The sequence below is a fragment of the Sminthopsis crassicaudata genome, chromosome 3 (genome assembly GCF_048593235.1).
Source record: "Sminthopsis crassicaudata isolate SCR6 chromosome 3, ASM4859323v1, whole genome shotgun sequence".
Classification (NCBI taxonomy): Eukaryota; Metazoa; Chordata; class Mammalia; order Dasyuromorphia; family Dasyuridae; genus Sminthopsis; species Sminthopsis crassicaudata.
Window position 1 is genome coordinate 70326051 of NC_133619.1, and position 21109 is coordinate 70347159.

At 35.4% G+C, this 21109-nt stretch overlaps 1 protein-coding gene across 1 annotated transcript; it reads right to left on the minus strand.

Annotated features, from left to right (window-relative positions):
- Positions 1–3602: 3602 nt before the first annotated feature.
- Positions 3603–5388, minus strand: LOC141564845 (endogenous retrovirus group K member 5 Gag polyprotein-like). The gene is made up of 2 exons (XM_074307696.1): positions 3859–5388; positions 3603–3803 (listed from the first exon to the last, which is right to left on the minus strand). The coding sequence occupies exon 1, from the start codon at positions 5338–5340 to the stop codon at positions 4315–4317; it is 1026 nt and encodes a 341-aa protein (XP_074163797.1). The 5' UTR covers positions 5341–5388; the 3' UTR covers positions 3603–3803; positions 3859–4314.
- Positions 5389–21109: the final 15721 nt, after the last annotated feature.

Here is a 21109-nt window from a genome sequence, read left to right on the forward strand (position 1 = left end):
AGAATATCCAGTGTTTGAAGGGAAATAGGATTTGGAGGTCATATTATGGAGGGCTTGGCTAAGAACTTCCTATCATATCTTCTAGGGTCTTGCTCAATATCTTTGAGCAAGATTGTAACATGATCAGGTCTATAGATTAAAACTATTATTTTGGCATTGGTTGAAGAATGGATTGGAGAAGAGAGAGATCATTTTGGTAGTCCATATATTAAGTGATGAGGGTCTCAAATCCTGTTGTGGTGATATGAATAGAAAGGAGGAGCCAAAGTTGAAGGATTCCATAGGAGCAAAGTTGACAGGGTTAAGTAACTTATTGGCCAGGATGGTTGAGGAAGAGGAAAAAAAAAATCAAAGACGAGCTTGTCCACAGAGAAACAACTATTGGTTTTCTCCCTTTTTAATCAATTTTTATATCTCTTCAGTAATCATAGATCTAGATGACTTTCATCATCAATGGAATCAGATCATTACTTAAAATATACATTCCCAGGATGTTGGGAGCACGATCTTAATCATGTTGTATACTTATTTAATGTCTCCCACCATGTTGAATTACTCCCCTCATCCTTTAAGTAAATAAAATAACAACTATCAAAAAACAAAAACAAAAACAAAAACAAAAAACCAACCCTAAAGCCAATCAATCTGAAGTTGCAAGCATCTCCAGTAGTCAAGTGATTGTTCCAGTAAAACTAAGCGTGTAGTCAGCACTGGGAGGACAATCTGGCTTCACAGTCCCCTTGTTGTTGTTCCAAGTGGCTCGGCCACTTGTTCTGACCTCATCTCTTAAATCCTGAAAATAAATCTGATATCAACACTGTCTCCATTGTAGATCTCCACCCTGTAAATGGAGAGCACAGGGAGACAAATCCCACACTCATGCCCTTTGCCATACTGCTTGGAAGAAAAGTAGAAACGGCAAAACCTTCTGACACTTCATTCCAACCATTCTCTACCTTCTTCTCTCATGAAAAGTCAGCAGGATTTGTTCCTGCTGCTATCTCTCATGTTTGGAAAATATTTATTAAAGACATTTATATCCACGTTTTTCTTCTAGAATGCTGAATCATGATCCCTTCAAGGGAGAGAAGCATGTTGGCAATACATATACAATCTATTTACCGAGGACACTGGGGAAATGACATTCCATTTCGAACTGTTTTAGGGAGTTGGATTTTTCTCCCACCTAAATTTACCAGAAAGCTCTTTCCCCCCAGCCTTATTCAGTACTGTGCACACTTCATAACCACCACTCTCCCTCCAAGAGAGACGACAAGGGAAGTGCCTGTTTTTGCAGCTGATCACTTACTTCTTTGTTGACTGGCATAGGGTTCCATTGTACAAGGAAGGCACAGACTTCCCCCATGCTGAATGATTTGTACAGCCTTTTCAAAACTGAGAGGCCAAGGATTAGATTCCCACTTTGATTTTCACATGACGAAGGCTGCTCTGCTCTGCCTTTAGGTCTCTCAGCCCAGGCTAAGGGTCAGAAAAATAGAAGCAAGGTAAACTCAAAAAAGTTTTTAAAAAGGGACCTATCTTGCAAAAACAGGCATTGTACATGAAAGAAACCTTGGGTATTTGGATTTTCCAAGTAGGTGGGAAGAGAAGCATTGGAATGGATTACTTACACCATAGTTCAGGGGTCACTTGCAGGATTTTTTAACCTTTTTGTGTCATGTACCACTTTGGCAGTCTGATGAAGCCTTTGAGCCCCTTCTCAGAATAATGTTTGTTGCCATCATTCATAACTGAAGGAAATGCTAAAGTTCAATTAGAGGTTACTGAAAATAAAGATGTCATTTTTTCCTATCCAAGTTCACAAACTCCCTGACGTCTATCAGGTCCATGGACTCTAGGTTTAGAATCCTTGCTTTAAAATGCTACTTTAAAGGCTGCTCTAGTGGTTTCTGGAATAGTAGGTACTGTTCACCTGGCATTTAACAAATATGTGCATTTTTAATGACGATGTGCAGACTGCCACAGGAGAAAATCCTCTAGCAGCTTTCACACACACACAAAAAGCTCAATAGTGTTAGAGTGTTCTCAGGCAAATTTTTCTACAGTCCCTAGAGAATTCATGTGAAAGTACTAGAAACTTGCAGCTCAGACAAAATTATGTGGGAGGTATAGTTTTTCTTCAATGTTCCCCTCTCTGTGTTTGTCCTCCAGGTTTGTATTCCTGTCCCAGTTAGCCCATCACCATCACCAAGCACTCCATGTTCTTCTGTAATAAATGCTGTGCTTACTTTTCACAGATGCATTAGAAAATCTCTGGCAAGACCATTTCATACTAAGTTGTTAGTCACTTAAGTACATTATTCTTTTTGTGAATACTTTGAATTATAAAATATGAATCTGGGGGGAGAACATTAATTAAAGAATCCTTAAATGATGCAATGAATGCTGTGCTTGTCTTTCACAGAAAGAAAATCTCTGGCAAGACTAGTTTATACTAAGTTGTTAGTAACTTAAACATGTTATTCTTCTTGCAAATCTGGGGGGGAGATCATTAATTAAAGGATCCTTAAGTGACATGATTTCCAATCAGAAAAAAATATATAGAAAAAAGTCTTTCTCATCACTCAAATTACACCAGATCTGTGAATATCTGTTTTGTCTGTATATAAGACCAAACTTGCTTTCAGTATATAAGCCATCACTATGGCTATCATAGTACTTTGTCATGTCTGATGACCAGTACTTTAACCTGCACTTGAATTTTCTTAAGGGAAGTCAATTTCAGTGACAGACTAACATTTCCTTTATTCAGGTAAGTTGCTCCAAGGGATGAGAAACTAACTATAATTTGCAGCAGTTGAACACATACATATGTATACACACATGTGTATACCTATATATATATGTGTGTGTATGTATATACAAGCTAGGTATCTGATTAGTATATAATGAAAATGGCTTTTTTATTTGGTTCACAGGCTTGGTTTGAAAATGACAATGATAACAGTAAGAGCAAAAAGGATTTCTAGAAATGTCTGACATCATGATAGTATCACTGGAATATGTATATAATTTTCTGAGAGGATTGCTTTGAACAGAAAAAAATAATTATTTGAACAGAATTTAATACATGAAATGTTTATTTCTGTGATTATTATTATTATTATTATTATTATTACCATAGACTCCCAAGACAGTGTTTGATGTCTGTTATAACACTTATTACTGACATGCAAACAATTTAATAAATCCTTATTGACTGTTATGTTAAGTGCACGTATACACAATAATTGTGCTTGTTTCTGCATACATTTATCCACAGTAGCCATAGTCACATAGTCAATGTGAAGGAAAAATCACTGGCCTATTGTAATGAGCTGTCGTCTCTAGAAGCTGCTGGATCGCTCTCTGTGAAGAGATCTGCTGTGTCTACTCAAATCTCTCCGACTTATTCTTCTTCCTGTAACGAACCGTTGTCTCCAGGCAGTTGCTGTTAACTCTTGTCCAAAGAAGTGACTTCCCTTCCTGCAGAGAGCTCCGTCAGGCCTGATGCAATTCAGAGTCCTCTTCTTGAATCCTGGCTCTGAATCTCCTCCAGCTCTTATCCTTCTCCAGGCCGATCTGCTCTCTGCGCCCAGTGCTGTCTTTTTTTATCCTCCCAGAGAATGGGCGTGGGATAATGCAAGGGCTTCTGGGAAGAACCACTTCAGCCAATGGGCTTGCTCCTTCTATCAAGTCAACCTGAGTTCTCACCTTGTAACTATCCAGACAACCTCAGTTCTCACTTAGTAATCCTAACATCTCCCCCTTTCTTTTGATTTAGAACATAGGACAGTCATGACCTTGAAACATAAATCCATCAATATGGGAAGTATTACAGATAATTACATAAATGACCTTGAAACATAAATCCATCAATATGGGAAGTATTACAGATAATTACATAAATTACATAAGCATATAGTAACATAGTAACATAACGCATGCTAGAAGTATATAACATAATCAAATAATCATAAATTGAAAATTTATAAATGTCCATAAGTCCATTGTCCATTATTCTCATCTTGTGTGAGGAAGTCCAATGATTCCTGCTGATTTTAAAGTTCTTTAACAGTCTTCTTATTATCCATGCTCTTTCAGTGTCAGATGTTTCTTAGATCTTTTCCTTTATTTTGAGGTCTTTCTCTTTTTCTGTCTCTCTCTGATGGACAAGGCGAATATGACTTGTTGGCACCCATCTGATTCCTTCTCCTGCTGAAGAAATACAAGCAAACCCTCTCTCCCAGGCAGTTAACCTATCTAATTTCCTTCTATTTACCACTTTCTAAATCTCTTCTCATCATCTGGCAATCACATTGGAATTGTTTGCACTGGACACAGCCCTATTGGTTTAAAAGGCCTGTATTCTTCCCAAGTGTAATCCATTTTTGCAATCTGATTGCCTTTTGGTTCACTGATTGGGTAATCCCTTTCTGCCATGTGATTGCTTTTCTGCTGGTTGATTAAATCAGAGTCCTGGCCTTCTAAAGGTTCTTTGGGTGTAACATCAACTGCCATCATGCCCCAAGTCTTTTTTGCCTGGGGCCCTGGACCTGGGCCCCTCATCCTATTTCCCTGAATTATTCTACACTCTGATGCCCAATGGAGTCCTCTGTTGCATTTTGGACATGGGGTTTTAGGTCTTCTTTCACCCTGTCTTCTCACTGTATCTCCATACCTACACTGAGCTCTTAGATGCCCAATTTTTCCACATTGAAAACATTGCCGAGTTTCTCTAGAAGGCCCTTGCCAGGAGGGACCCTGTCTTTCCACATTCATCATTGTCCGGGTGTAAAAAGCATTTGTTCCCACTGTAGCACAGCGTCTTATGATCTCCTCTAAAGGAGCATCTTTGTCTAATCCCCATATAATTCTTTTGCAAATCTCGTTGGCATTTTCCTTAGCCAGATGTCTGGTCATTATTTCTGTAGCTGAATTTTCTCCAATAGTTCTTTTGACAGCAGTTTGCAAACGTCCCACAAAATCTGCAAAAGGTTCATTGGGACCTTGCTGTATTTTAGTGAAAGCCTCTCCACGATCTTTCTGTCCAGGAAGGACACCCCAAGCTTTTATTGCAGCCTTAGCAATTTGCTCATATATTGTCATGGTATAATTAATCTGTTCCGAATTCTCTCCATACCGACCTTCACCAGCCAAGTGCTCAAAAGTGAATTGTGTGTTAACTCCTATTTCCAAATTGCATCTGACTTGAATTTTACATAATTCATGAAATTCCGAAAGCCATAATAAATTTTCTCCAGGTTCCAGGCATATCTTTGCTATGGATTTCCAATCATTCGGGGTTAGGACTTCATAAGACAAACCATCTAGTAACATTTTGACATAAGCTGATGTAGCCCCATAAAGGGTACAACCTTTTTTCAAATCCTTAATTGTATTCAAATCTAAAGGTGCATATCTTCTCCTTTTTTTACCTACAGAGTCAGTATTTTCAATCACAGGATATGCATGTATAAAATCACTTATATCCTGTCCTTCTCTCTTAGCTTTAACCAATGCTTTTTCTAATCTTGTCATAGGCTTAGGCTTCTTCACAGGCAATTCTGTTTGTGTTTCTGCCTCTTCCCCTCTTTCTTCCTCCATCTCTGAAGGTGGGGTTGATGTGGGCCTGTCAATAATCTGTTCTCTAGGCAGGGTTGAAGCTTCTTCAAGAGAATCATACCATAATTCCTCATTTAAATCCTCTTGCTCTAGGGAAAGATCTTGATCTTTCCTTTTTTCCTCACACTTCCTCCTCTGTTCATTTTTAGAACTTTTCCTTCTCCTACAACTTGCTTGATAGTTTAAGGCTAATTGAACTATGTTGTAGATATAAAATACTTCTGCAGAAATTGAACGAGGCCCATTTTTTGCTTGAAATTCTTTCAGAAGATGCAGATTTTTATCCATGCTTCTACTGCTACTATTTACCCTGAATTAGTCATACCAATTCCCTGGGTCTTAGTTTTCTCATCAGTAAATTGAACAACTTGGACTACATAATCTCATAGTTTGCTTTTAGCTCAAAATTCCATGAACAAATATAATTCCTTTACTTGGCAAATAAATGGATTTATATTTTATGAAAACAGGAAGCCTTTTGGAATTTTGTGTTTTTCTCAGAGGAGGGAAGGGTATGCTCTAAAAATATTTTAGATTTTCGGCTGTCTTATGTGTACTGTACATATACAATATACGTATGTATATATGTGGAAGACCAAAAAAAGTGCAATGATATTGAAATGGGTGTGCGAAGATATAACTGACCCTCTTCTTGGAAGGAGTAGTAAAAATGGCAAAGGAAAACATTCACTTTCACTCTGAGATCTTCAATGTCTGCTTAATCCCCCAATTCCCTTTAATAGTTTAATACTACAGGAAAGTATTTGATTTGGGGCAGAATGGAAGATCAGTCATTCTGAACTGGTGTGGTTTAGCTTGATAGTTTAAATATGCTTCTGATCTGGGGTAAAGAGAGAAAGGAGTCATTGGGTAAATCAACCAACCAAAGAATATTCATTAAACATATACTCCATGCCCATCACAGAACTAGACCCTGTGTAGGAATAAAGGGTATGGTCTTAACTGTCAAAAATCCTACACTTCTGGGAGGAGATGGTGAGAAGACCAATATATATATAACAAACACTAGGAAATTATGGAATCATTACATGGCAAATTCCTTAGTACTGAATCCAATTCAATAGTCATTAAAAAAACAAAAAAGAAAAGAAAAGAAAATGCAAGACCAAGTCTTTGACACTGGAAATACAAATATGGAAAATTAGGAAGTATCTAAGAAAAGACATGGTGAGCACAAAGAACCAATATAACTTAATCAAGAGGAAGTCATGCCAGACTAATTGGATACTCATTTTGGGTAGGTAGACTGATAGATCAGAGGAATGCTTTAAATATAATTGACTGGTTTTTGATAAAGTCTCATGCTATTCTTGTATAAAAGATGAGAGATGTGTGGGTAGTTAGATGATAGCATAGTTGGGTAGACTTGGAAATGATTGAATGACTGGAATTAGCTTGTTGGGGTCCTCTTAGGAATCTGGATTTCTCCCTGTGAAGTTTGGAAACAGCTGGGGAGGGATAATGAACATTCTGAATGACAAATTAAAATGAATTTGTTGGGAAAATTGGTTTCAGTCAAATAGAATAAAATTTAATAAGGATAAATATAAAAGTAGGGTTCAAGAAATCAATTGTAAGAGTATAGTTGGTGGAATTGTGACTAATGATATATTACTACGTAAGTAGTATGGGTCATGGTGAGTGTGTACAACTGAAACTACTAAACTTTTACATATAAAGAAGTAAAAGAGTTACTTAAGTTTAGAAAATACTTTTACCTAATCTCCTTTGAGCTTTACTTATCATTTCATTGGGGACAAGGCATAAGGAATTCCCAGTTTGGAAACTTCCTTCAAATCACCTGCAACATATTCTCATATTCTCTTAGAATATTACCTGAGGAGCTGAGAGGTTATATGACATTTCAGTGGTCATACAACTCATATGTATTGGAGGCATGGTTTGACCCCAAGTGTTTCTGATTTCAAGACCATTATGCTAGGTGTTATCATCCCAATTTTACTGATGAGGAAACTGAGACTCTGAAATTAAACTGGAAAGCATTTTTAAATCTGGAAATTCCTGATCCCAGGTCTGGTAGTCCAGCTAGTACATCATAATCCTTCTAAACAATCAGACAGTAGTTCTGAAAAAATAGAACTCAGGGATTAAGAGGACAGTCAATTCAACAGAAATCAACAGGAAAAAAAGAATATTCTTAATGATGTTTCTACTGCTTCCTCTGTTTTGTGTTCTAATCATTTGTGAGTTTTTAAAAATTAGTTTACAAAAAATACTGCTCATTAAGTAGCATTCTATTAATTAGTGCTTATGTGTCCATGAAAACCAGATGGAATCGTTGAAGGGATCTGATCAGTGGTTAATAACACTTATTTCAAAGTCTCATTTTATTTCCAACTAAGTTCTTTCCTTTAGTTTGATTGCCTGTTTTTGTTTCTACTCTTTAGTACTTCCCAAAAAGCAGGGCTGAGGGGTGTAGAGGGAAAATAGAGAACAAGAATTTAGAAAAAAAAAAACAACAAAACAACCTGGCATGTAGACTCAACTTGATGCTAATGAGCTGTGTAGCTTTGGGCAAATCAGATTATCATGCCAGACCTCAGTTTACTCATCTGGAAAATCATGGAGTTGAACTAGATGATGGTAGAATCATAAATTTTAAAGCGAGAAAAAAAGCCATAGAATTTTAGAGCTAGAATAAACACTCTAGTCCATTGCTTCTTAACCTGGAATCTGTAACTGCTAGGATAAATTTCAGGGTGTCTGTGATCTTGGGTGGGAGAAGAAATGCATCTTTATTTTCACTAATTTCTTGAACTTGGCATTTCCTTCAATCATGAATGTAGGCAATAAATATTACTCTGAGCAGGTGTCTGTAGGCTTTACTAGAATACCAAAAGGATCCATGAAGAAAGGTTAAGAACCCATCACTGAAATAATCCAGCTTCCCTTCTTTACAGAGAAAAAAATGGATTTGGGAACACAATTTCCCAAATCATATAGCCAGGTGTTTCATTTACATGCCATATCACTCTTTCTACTATCTCATATTTTCTCCACAAGATTACTGACACACTCCCCTTCCTTTAGGTAAGGAAAGTATTACTGTCTCTCAAATATAATCTTTCTATTCCTAATGCAAAAATGATATTTATAAATGATGTAAATGATGATGTATTTATGATATAAAAGGTATATACCTACCATATACAACAGCCATAGCACATGAAGGGAATAAAATGGAAATCAAATCTATTGTTGACTGCAGATTTCATCACTGCTCTTAGGATAAGGAAGATTACACAAATGTAATCTTTGTCATGAATTGAGCCAGAGAGCCTTTAATTCTTTAATGATGGATAGATGTATAGAATTAGCATTAGCTAGGACTTTAGAATGAATCTATCCTAATGGTAGAAAAATGTTACCAGAGTTTGTTACTTATAGAAGCAGAGAAATGACCTGAGAGCCCTCTGGGGAAGGACATAATGATCCAATAAAGCAGTAGTGAAACTCATCCTCACTGCTTCCAGTGATCCACTATGAGGACACACCTTGGTAGGTTCAGCAGAGGGAGAGTCTGGTTGTATCTATGAAAGAGAGAGCAGGAATCCTTGGTTCCCTTGGCTCTGGAGTAGAAAGCAAGTGGTCTATCCAAAACTGGTTGGATGGGAACTATATCACCAGGGGAACAAACATCACCAAAGAGCTTAGACACATGAGTCTTTAAAATCTGACTTTTCCCTTCCCCCAGGACTTAGTACAAGGGAGTGACTCGAGTACCAGACTCTTAGGGATAGTATCTCTAGGATACTTTATAATTCTCACATGCAAAGGCTAAGGTTTTATAACTCAAAGACCATATTTAGAACTGGAGGGAAACTTAGAGGTCATTTTGTGCAATTTTGCTCATTTTATAAATGAAAAAACTGAGTCCTAAGAACTGAAGTGGCTTGTTCGAGCTCTGGAAAAACAGAAAAACAAATGCATCTCATTTAACAAGATAAATGAAAACTTGTATATGGTGTAGGGAATGCATTATGATAAAACAAAGTATACTTTCCCATTTACTTTCCTTAAAATTTTAGAAGTATTCTTTCTATCCTCTTATCCTGAATTCTCAACATAATTAGTCCAAAAGGTCAACCTTGGAAATGTTAGCATCTCACCCCCCCAACAAAAAGAGAAAAAGAAGAATGATATCATTGCCTAACAGAGACAAGTGGAAACAGTCACAACAAATAGGCAAAGACAGCAACTCAGATCCTTGAATATAGTGTTTTCTTAATACTCCTTGAATGGAATTGAACTGAGTCCATATGGGACTCATGAATTTGATAGGTAGCATCAATTGCTAGCAGAGGTACTAGCTAACTAGGCTGCCCTTTCTAATATCAGATGGTATCTCCTTTCCTCTGCAATTAGCACAGAATTCTAAAAAACTAAACTAAAAATCCAATAAATATATGCTCACTGAGAATAAATAAAAAGACAGCATTAGGAAGATTATCTGGACAACTCCTTTGCATATGATGTTTTATGTAGGATTTGTTGATCAATTAATTACAGGTGAGAAAACTCCCCAAAGTTAATGTTTCACTTTTGCACAAGGGTTTTTGCCATTTATAAAGAGTTTCCCATATATTATCTCAGTTGATCCTTACAATAATCTTTTGAAATGAGACACATTTAAATTATTTTTTTTCAATTAAATGTAAAGACAATTTGTAACATTTTTCAGAATTCTGAGTTCAAAATTCTTTCCTTCCCTCTCTTCCTTCTTCTTTCTCCCTCCTCCTTCCTATCCCATCCCCGCTGAGAAGGCTGAGAATTTGATATAGATTATATATGTACAAGCATGAAAAACATATTTCCATATTATAGTTATGTAATGAAAGAAAACACAGAAAAAAATGAAAGAAAGTAAGGAAAGTTTAAAAAGTATGCTTTGATCTTCATTCAGGCTCCATCAGTTCTTTTTCTGGAGAAGAATAACATTTTTTTCATCATAAGTCTTTGAGAAGTATCTTGGATTTTTGTATTGTTGAAAATAACTAAGTCATTCATTGTACGATATTGCTGTTACTGTGTACAATAAACATTGGATCAGTTCATGTAAGTCTTTCTTGGTTTTTTTGAAAGCATCCTGTTCATCATTTCTTATAGCATAATAAATAGTATTTCATCACAGTCATAACACACCTTGTTCAGCAATTCCTCAATTAAGAGGAAGCTCCTCAATTTCCAATTCTTTACCACCACAAAAAGAGATAACACATTTATGTAATATTTTTATGATTTATTATAAGAGCATAAAGTTGGGGCTTGAAGAGACCCTAGAATCCTAATTCTTTCATTTTAGACTAGGAACCACAATCAAGAGACGTTGAGTCACTCAGCAAGTAAGGACCTCAAGTGAGATATGAACTCAGATCAGGATGTGAAACCCTTTCTATTGTAACAGTTCATTGATATATGTAGGAAAAGTATGACTGTTCATTTTTATGGATGAGGATGCTGAAGCTTAGAGAGTTTGAATGGCTTGTTGCTGGTCCTCCAGTTGACAAGTTTAGAATCAGGGTTTTGGCCTCTTAGTCCAGTGGTCTTGGAACTTATAACTACTTCTTAATTGTGTGTCATTATGGTACAATAGGAAAAAATGCTGGGTTAAGACCATCTAATCAAGTTCCAGTTCCCAGCTTTGCCAATGATCTTAGTCAAGTCACTTTGTCTCTCATGCCTCAGTTTCCCTTTCTATAAAAATGAAAGAATTTGACTGTATGATCTCTGATTTCAGCTCCAAATCTACACAAAGAGGTCAATAGCTCTATTGTCAATGGGCACTATCAGGAGTAATCATAGCTCATCAGATAACGGGGAAGGGGCTAAAGATGCCATTTCTGAGTTATTGGAATGAAGAATCATAGTTCATATCAAGCTAAGAATGGTTTGAGAAATACAACTATTTACATCTCTTCTTTTCTCCTTTTTCCCCTCACCAAATCTTTTCTTTATTTCAACAGATTTGATGTACTATTTCCTTTCTGTACCACAGATGAAATACTCATCCCTGAAATAAGATTGGCCACTGGAAGCCACTGTTGTCCAAACCAAAGTCAAAAAAATAAACATTTCTATGGCAATATAATATTAATAAGTTAAGGAATAAAACAGCTTTTAGTCTTTAGTCCTGAAATGAATCTATTTGATGACTAGTAATCCCCCAATGTGAACCTTCAACTGGGGGCCTGGGCAAGCTATATTACCTAGAAACACTTAAAATTTCTTTTGTAATTTCACTTTTAACTGCTCAGCTATAAAAATAGCACCTTTTATTTTATTTTATTTTATTTTATTTTTTACTGCTTAGTGTACTGTAGCTGACAGTCTCCATTAGTTATCAGCTAAGGCTGCAGAGTCAGACCAAACAAGGTGTCATGGCTCCAGGCTATTGGAAGGTCCCCTTCATCCTAACAAAGACCCTGGGGTAAGAATACTTTGCATGAATAGTCACTGGCATATTATTCAAAATTACTTAGCACTGCATTGCAGGTTGAGAGGGTTATACAGTTTTTCCATTTATACCTGGCACAAATAAATCCAAAATACCCCTATTGTGTGCCTTTTAAAAGGCAACATAACAATTGTGTGTGTTTGAAGAGACCACACAAAGTCCCAGAGTAAAAAGCTGAAATCATAAATAAACATGAGGTCAGTTTGGGAACAGCCATAATTGCTTTGCATGACAAGATTTGCATAGCAAACACTTCTGATTAATGTATAGTGAATGTTATGCAAGTAGGAACCAACCTTCAGTATCTTTGCGGGATCTGCACCTTGCAATCTTGAAGGTACAGCCTCAGTCAGTACAATTAGTCATTGTTTACTGAGAGGCAGATAGAGCTAAATTTTCTCTTTAAATATTTGAAATAATTTTATCTTGCAAGCTATTGTTGATTTTATTTTGGTGGCAAAAGAGTTGAATTTGGGCATTTTATGGAGTTTGTTGAGCAGTACATTTTAGCTAAATTCCAAAACATTTTACAAAAAAGGCAGGGAAGTTCATCAATGTAACCTTTTGTGAGTCATAAACTTGAGAATTAAAGATTTCTCATGTCTGTCTGCCCAAAACATCTCAAGTATTTTAAGCTTTTGATATTCTTTCTTCATGGTTTCCAAATACAAAACTCCTTCCTCTTCCATATCTTGACTGGCTCTGCCATTGCTCCTTTGCCATCATTGATGTATGCTCTACTATCATAGGACAGTGAAATGCAGAGTTTACTGAAATAAAACCTTTTTCTTTACAATCTCTCTCTTTTTTTTTTTTTTTTTTTTTTTTTTTTTTTTTTTTTTTTTTAAAGCAAAGTGCAGTTCTTTTCAGCTAAAACTTTCTGGCTTTGAAAAAAAAAAGTGGATTATCATATTGTTTGAAACATAGCATTAACTTTTAAGATTTTGGGGAAAAAACAGCTTCAGACTTAATTGAAAAAGAGACAATGAAAGACTCATTAGTTGTTTCAAGTTTTAGGAGAAAAAAAATAGAGTGTTCATTCCCCAACTCTGTTTATAGCAGATGAATTCTTAGGTGAAATTCTCCAAGCATAAATTTCTTTTAGATTGGTAGAAAGAGGGATTCCCTCCCCTCCCCATGATAAATTTCAGATGTGATTTGTGTTTAAAAGAATGAAAATTATATAAGCATTTAATGATTGCTTCTTTCTAAGATTGACACTGATGCACACTTTTATAAAACATGGTGGTTTTTGTTGTTTGTTCTTTGTTCGCAAAGAGCCTCATGACATTAGGGAGGTGATACTATGACATCCAAGTGAATTGGATTTCAGTGAGGGAGGATGGGCAAGGTCACCTGCCTCACTTTCCCCTCCAGAGCCATCTGGGCCCAGTGGCCAGATATAGTTCAGGAGGACTGGAGATGGCCTTAGACACAGTGGGAGACCTTTCAGTAGAATTCCAAATACTTCTTTTGGAATCAAAGGACCTGGATTTAAATCTTTCATCTGACCCTGTTTAACTTCTGGTAAGCCCTTTAACTCTTAGGGCTTGTTTCCTTATCTATAAAATGAATGACCTAGAAAAGCAGTCTCTAGCCAGAATGCCTTCTTAAGACGTGGCCACAGGGATGCATCCAGTTAGTTTTCATAGCAGGGACTATAGTCCTGATCTCTTGACTCCCAGTCCAGTACTTTCTTTATTACAAATATACACACACACATATACATACATATATAGGTATATGCATATGTGTCTGTACATATATACATATATACACATATTATTAAAGAATAATATAGATAGATCATGATTACATGATCATGATTAAAAAAGCATATTATAAGAAAAATATTCTGTGACATTTACTAGTTATTCCTTATGCTACTTCAATTGGACTAGTTGGGCTTTGAGACTCCTTTTGAACCATGCTTACTAAGAACATGGAGTATCAGAGAACATCTGAGATTACAGAAAGTCAGGAGAAAAGTTATTATAATTCATTTAAGCTAATTGTTTTTTCTTATAGAAGAGGAACTCCTATTCCAAAGAGATGAGATGCCCAAGATTCTACAGATAGTAGATAGTCCAATTCTACAGAGTTGGAACTGGAGGCAGACTATTGAGCTTTCTACTCCACAATACTAAGGCAAGTGTTGCCATAATTATGAAAATTATATAGTCAGCAAAATATTTAATATTTTTTTCAGTATCCTGGGGTGTCCCTAAATGTAGCCATGAGTAGAAGAGGTAAGACAAGCAGTAATTCTGCCTGTTTTAAAATATTCATTTAGAGAAAATCACATTAAACTTTAGAAAGCAGATAGCTCCACCTTTTTGCTCTAATAGACAGAAATCGTCATATTTTTTTCTCCTCTAAACATTGTATAGGAAAAGGATCTTTTTTCTTAGTGATTTACTAAATAAGACTACTTTGGCTATTGACTTGTATGCACTTATAATAATTCTAAGAATTTAAATATTGATATTATATAACATCTGCTAATGTATTTTTCATGAAGATAAAACCTATAAATATAAAAATCTTTCTATCTGTGTGTTATATAGGCAAATTATATAACAAAGCAGTATCCAACAGGACATCCTTTGTAAGAAAATAAATTTTTATCATTAATGTCTAATAGATCTAATAATTATCTTGATGGATGAAATTCATTTTAAAGATAAGGAAGGTTGATCATTAACAATCTTGAGTCTGGCTTCATAGTACAGTGCTGCTAGATAGCTTCAAGATTCAAAAATGTCAGTGATATAGGAATAGTTTAAGCAAATGATTCCAATTATTAACATCATGGATTTTAGGACTGAAAAAGATTTTAGAGATAATCTAGTACAAAGTTTTTACCCTCTAGATGAGGAAACTGAGGCTTCAAGGAGAAAACTGATTTGGCTAAAGTCAAATAGGGAGTATTTACTACTAAATAGAACTTTATGGACCTAAATCTTTGTCTGCAAAGTCAGTGACCTTTCACTCAACCATGCTGCCTTCTCTTTATTGTCTTAGTAAGTAATAAGATCACGGAAAAGAAATTGTATCTCAAAATGTGTAAAAACATTGGATTTTATTACAAATGTTTCCATTTGAAAGTAAAGATGTTCCTACTTCAGAGCCAATATATTCTCTATTCTGTCTTCCCCTGACCTTTATAAAATTAAGTCGGATGCCATTACTACTATTAAAACTCAGTTTAATATTGAATCAGATTTGTATTTTCCATTCTCTATTTTGTATTGATATTTAAAAATTATCACATCAAAACAGTTTGAATATCATACTGAGATTTAAATCATGTTGATTTCATAGTTGCATTTCGAAATGATAATTTAAGCCATTAAAAACAAAAGTCTTACTTGTGCCTATCTGTATAAAGTAGTTATAATCTAACTCTCAGGAAAATTGAAAGGACATACTTTCTATTCTTCTTCAACACAAACATAAATCTACTTCTGATGTGAGCTATTTACATAAATACATCAAGTTCTACTTCTTCTTCTTCCATTTTGGTAGCCAGCATGGCTGTAACTTTCTACCTTCTAGCCAAACATGACCAATTTACCTTTGGCTTTTTTTTTTTTTTTTTTTTTTTTTTAAAGATTACGTTGTGGGACCTAGCCGTTCTGGCAGCTTTTCTGCTGGGTGAATTACAATCTTGAATGCTTTGGAGCATGAAATGTACTCTGGGATGCATAGCCTCAGAGCATACAAAATTTTAATTCACTCGTGGCCAGGACCCAGCAGAGAGACTGCCAGATTTGCTGGGCCACATGACAGATTCTTCAAAGGTGGGGAAAGGATTGTGGCCTGGTAAGGGTACGTGCCAGGGACTGCTGAAGAATTGAAGAAAAAGAAAAGAACTTACGTTTATATTGAAAGGTAATTGATTTAGCTGGAACAAACTAGCCTATTAGTGTGTTGAAAGCCAGAAAGTTCAAAAAGTTTGAGATGCTTCTGAACTTTTGAAAACTTGCAGTTGAATCTAGGAGGATTTGGTGATCCCGATACAATCCCAGAAGAAAATGCATCGCTTCTAAATGATTATTTTAGTTGACTTCATTTTGGCTGCTGTCCAGGGGAAATTCTAAGAACTCTTTGTGCTTCCACTCAGAATAACTCCCATTCTTATAGGCATGGCAATGTACCTTCGGACTTTTTGAAAAATCTAGATGCCAACCACATCATGACTAAACTGTTTGAAGGGTTGAGGAAGAAGGCGGAAAGAAATGGGAAGTAATAAACCACTTGAAAAAGACAACAGCAAACTGTTGCCTCACTTCACTCAAATATGCCAGTGGTGAATTTGACAACCAGTTTATTGTACACATAGAAGCCAAAAGAGAAAAGTCTTGTTCCTTTTTAATTCTTAGCTGTAATTGGCAAGTGGTGTTCATTTTAAGGTTTACTTTTCCTGTAAATTGATGAACCTGTAGAGGTAGCAGATTATGATGCAGGGATTATGTGCACATGAACACACACACATATATTTATACATGAAGATAAACACATGTATAAACATGCTATAAATGTATATACATAGATGTACATGTGTGTCTATGTTAGATCTTCCAGTTGTAGATTTTCCTGGAAAATACATATTTTAAAACATCCACGTTAGAAAAAAGCTCCTATTTCCACAGGGCTAGAATTACCATGCAACTTCAATCACAAATCTAGGATATCTCTAGAAATTTTATCTAGACACAGAGGAACAAATAGCAAAGCAAATTCCACCTTAGTTTAAGTCAGTTTAGACTCTCCTCTCTAGCACTTAAAAAATTAAGAATTAATCAGAGATTCAGAAGAAAAACTACATTTATTAACCAAGATAGAACTGATCTTCGGTAAGGATTTGTTTAACAATAATTAGACAAGGGTAGCAAAAATAAATATTTTACAAGTGAATGTGTATCAATAAATATAATTTTAGTGTATTATGTGTGCTATTAGTCTGGTTTTTTGATGTCTTTTGTTTTAGTATTACAATTATTTCCCAATCCTCTTCCAGATTGAACCCTAATGTATTGTATTTTAAAAGCTCTTCCTTTGTCCTAATTAAATTTTCTGTCACCAAAATATCAGAGTTCCAAAAATAGGAGCGCAATGGGTGGAATTTCATCTGTCAATGTAGGCAAAACCCAACATAATGTCAGGCCACCTTTCTGAATCATAAAATTCAAACAATAAAAGGAGCAAACTCTCCCCTTCCTTGACGATTGTGATCAGAGGAAGAGTTTTATTTTCCTCTTTTAGGGCATACACTAGAAAAAAATCAATATGACTATCTCCCAAAGGCAGTAGATGGATAATAACAACAGCAACAACTCATATTTATTTATTTATTTCCAAAATATTTTATTTGGCGTCTATTCAATTTTACAGCAAAAAATATATTTAAACATACACCAGTAGCAACTTATCAACTTTTATCTCTCATTCTGATCCTTAGGATTTTAACATATCTCCACATATCTTGCCCATATACTATACTTCCTTCCATGGATGTTATATTTGACTTGAAAGCATAAAAAATATGGCATTTCAGTTCTGATTTTTTTAATATGGTATTACTCCACTTTGTATTTTTCTTCCACAAATTCTTAGCATTTGTTACATTGCATGGAAAGTCACCTTTGTGTTGGTGTGGCATATTTTCCCTGACCCTAACCCCTTCAGTTGAAAATTTAGACTATTTCTATTTTTTCCCACTATTACAAAAAGTAAAGCTTTAAGCAAAATTTTTCCTTTTAAACTTATTTCCTTGCAGGGGGTGGAGGAAAGAAAAGAGGATGTTCCCAATTTTAAGATCACTGGGTCACAGATATAATATTACATATATATATATGATGTTTATTATAATAACTTTATAATTTTTATCAAGCACTTCCAATTTATACTTTAGAAAGAATAATCCATTTGTAAGGCCAGCAATACCTTTTCCTTACCATCCCACCACTGACTTTCATAATTTTTAATAGTTTTCCCCAAGTTGGTAGAAATGATGTACTATTATAGAATAATTCATATGTAGATAGATCCTTAAAGTTTGAAGATCATGTGTGTGAAAGAACAACGATCTGCATATATTGTAAATACATAATAGATCTTAGGTTTCATTGGTTTAGTAAGCTTGCACTATGAGGTCTCCCTCCATCAACATAGTTTGCAATTGAGGGTGTGCAGAAGATAGCTCATACAGCTGACTGTTTAATTTTCAGGTAAACAGCAATTGTTTCTATTCTGGCTGGAAACTTTGAAAGTCCACTAAACTGATTCTTTTGTGGAGGCAAACTAGACCATCTCTTGCTTCAATTTTTAACCTTATCTTTAACTAATGAAAGATGTCCTCAGTCAGATGGAGACCCATCAAAGACCTTAGCTTAAAAAGGACAAGTTCTCTCATGGAATCCTGGGCCATCACCAGTCTTCTTGATGTATGTTTTGCTACTTGACTCAGCTCATTTGGGAGGAGAAAGTGGGACTGATGACTTTGCACAGCCTTGCCTCACTTAAATTCAATTCACTTACAAATCAAGACATCACCCTCCTGATGTTGTTATTGGTCTTCTTTGAGAACAAAGGACAAAGACAATTAAAATTCTGATATGATCATTTATAACTCATAAATGGGCAAACTACAAAATATAGTTTGATTTATTGTTTTGTTGATTTTCTTAGGCTTAAGAAAGTGATGGAGAAAATGGTAATAATTCAGTTTAAATTTGTGTGTATCTTGCATACTTTTTTTTTTTTTTTTTTAAAGCTGGTTATTAAATATTTATCAGCAAACCACTGGTTGCAGGCTACATTATGCCTTAGTAATTAACTCTTGGACATTTGCTTGAGATGCTTTAGAAGCTGAATTTGAACTGGAGTTTTCTCACTCTACGCCCAGCAATTGACTCACTAGATTATGTTCCTTCTCTGCTGTACCTAACAAGAGACCAGAGGTAGGATTGTAAGGTGAGCTGATTCTTATCAGTGCCCTTCCCTGCTTGCCTCAGACAGTAATCTTATCAGTCCTTTAGCTTTCTCTGCCAACTCCACCTAGTTATCCCGGACCTCATCAGTTTAAGGGACTTGCCCAGAGTCACAGAGCTAGTTAGTATCTAAAGCTGAATTTAAACTGAAGTCCTTCTGATTCCAGGGCCAGTTCTCTATCCACTGAAACACCTGGCTGATCCCTTGATAGCCATTTCTATTAATAACTATCTCTCCATCCATATCCCAAATTTAGAAGTTTAGAATTATTTTAGCCTTTTAGAAAGTCAATTTTACATCTTCTTCCCTTACTCTTTTTCATTCCACATGTCTCATCAGTTGTCAAATCGCATCATTTCTACCTCTATGACATCTTCACATATGTCCCCTTCTTGTTACTCTTATGGCCACCATGTTACTTCAAGGTCTTTATCATGTCTGAATTATTGCAGTAACCTCCTAACTGATTTTTCCCTTCACTTTGTTCATAAAATACAGAGCTGCCACAGACATTTTCTTTAAGCATAGGTACTACCATGTTATTCCCCTCACAATAAATTGCAGTGGATAATCTCCTTTATTTGGCATTTAAAGTCCTTTATAACCTTGCCCTAAGCTACCTTTCTATCTTTATTTTACATCATTTTTCACATACTCTCTGGTCCAGAATGTGGCTAAAGTACCAGGCCTGGAGTCAGAAAGATTCTTCAAATCTGTCCTCAGACACTTATTAATTGTGTGACCCTGGGCAAGTCACTTCACCCTGTTTGCCTCAGTTGCCTCATCTGTGAAATGATCTGGAGAAGGAAATGGATTTTCCACTCCAGTATCTTTGCCAAGAAAACCTCAAATGGGGTCACAAAGAATCAGTCATGACTGAAAAAATTCAACAACCAAAATAAATCCTACACATAATTTCTGGCTAACTTTTTTTTAATTAATTTTTTTCAGTTATCAAAAATTTATTTTTTCTCTCTTCTACCCTCATTCCCACTGGGAGAAAATAAAATAAAAACTTTGTAACAAATAAGCATAATAAAAATATTGTCATTAGGCCATAACCAAAAACACATACCTCATTCTGCATATTTAGTACATTTCCTTTCTGTCAAGAGAAATGTTGCATTTCTTATCATCCATTTTCTGGAAACAAGTATGATCATTGTGCTAATCAGAGTTTTTAAGTCTTGTTTGATTTTACAATGTTAATACAATGATATAATTTTTCCTTGCCTCTGCTTGATTTACCCTACACCTGATGACCCTTTTTAATGAATTGCTATGATCATGTCACTCCCATATTAAAAAAATTTTAATGGCTACCTAGTACTGAAAAGACAAAGGTGTAACTCTTTACCCTGTTTCCAAGACCCCCCTTTGTTTGAATCCAATTTATTTATCCTGCCATATTATTTACCACTCTTTCATATATTTTCTAGCCAAACTAGACTTTTCAGCTCATGCCCTGTATTTTCATGCTATCATTCCTTGGCCCCACACTGTCTCCTAACTTGAAATGTTTTCTCCCCCACTTTTGCTTATTGACATTTTACCAATACTTCAAAATCTAATTTAAATGCCACTTTCTCCAAGAAACCTTTCCTGATCCCTTAACAGATAGATGTGATCTCTTCCATTGGCAACTCTTAGAGCATTTTGTATCTCTCTGTTATATTTTAACTCCAGCTACTTGTATTTATTTGAATATAAATATACATGCATGTATGTTCATACAAACATATGTATAGTCTTATAATTTCCTATTATGTTGTAAATTTCTTGGGACTAGGGGTTCTGTCTTATTTATATCTTCATATCTTTTTTAATCCAAATATAGTGACTTTAAAGTACTATTCATTTAATACTGGAGAAAGAAATGGCAAACTATTTCAATATCCTTGCCAAGAAAACCCCATGGACAGTATAGTCCATGGGGTCATGCAGAGTGGGTTATGACCAAATGACTGAATAATTACAACGCACTTAATACAT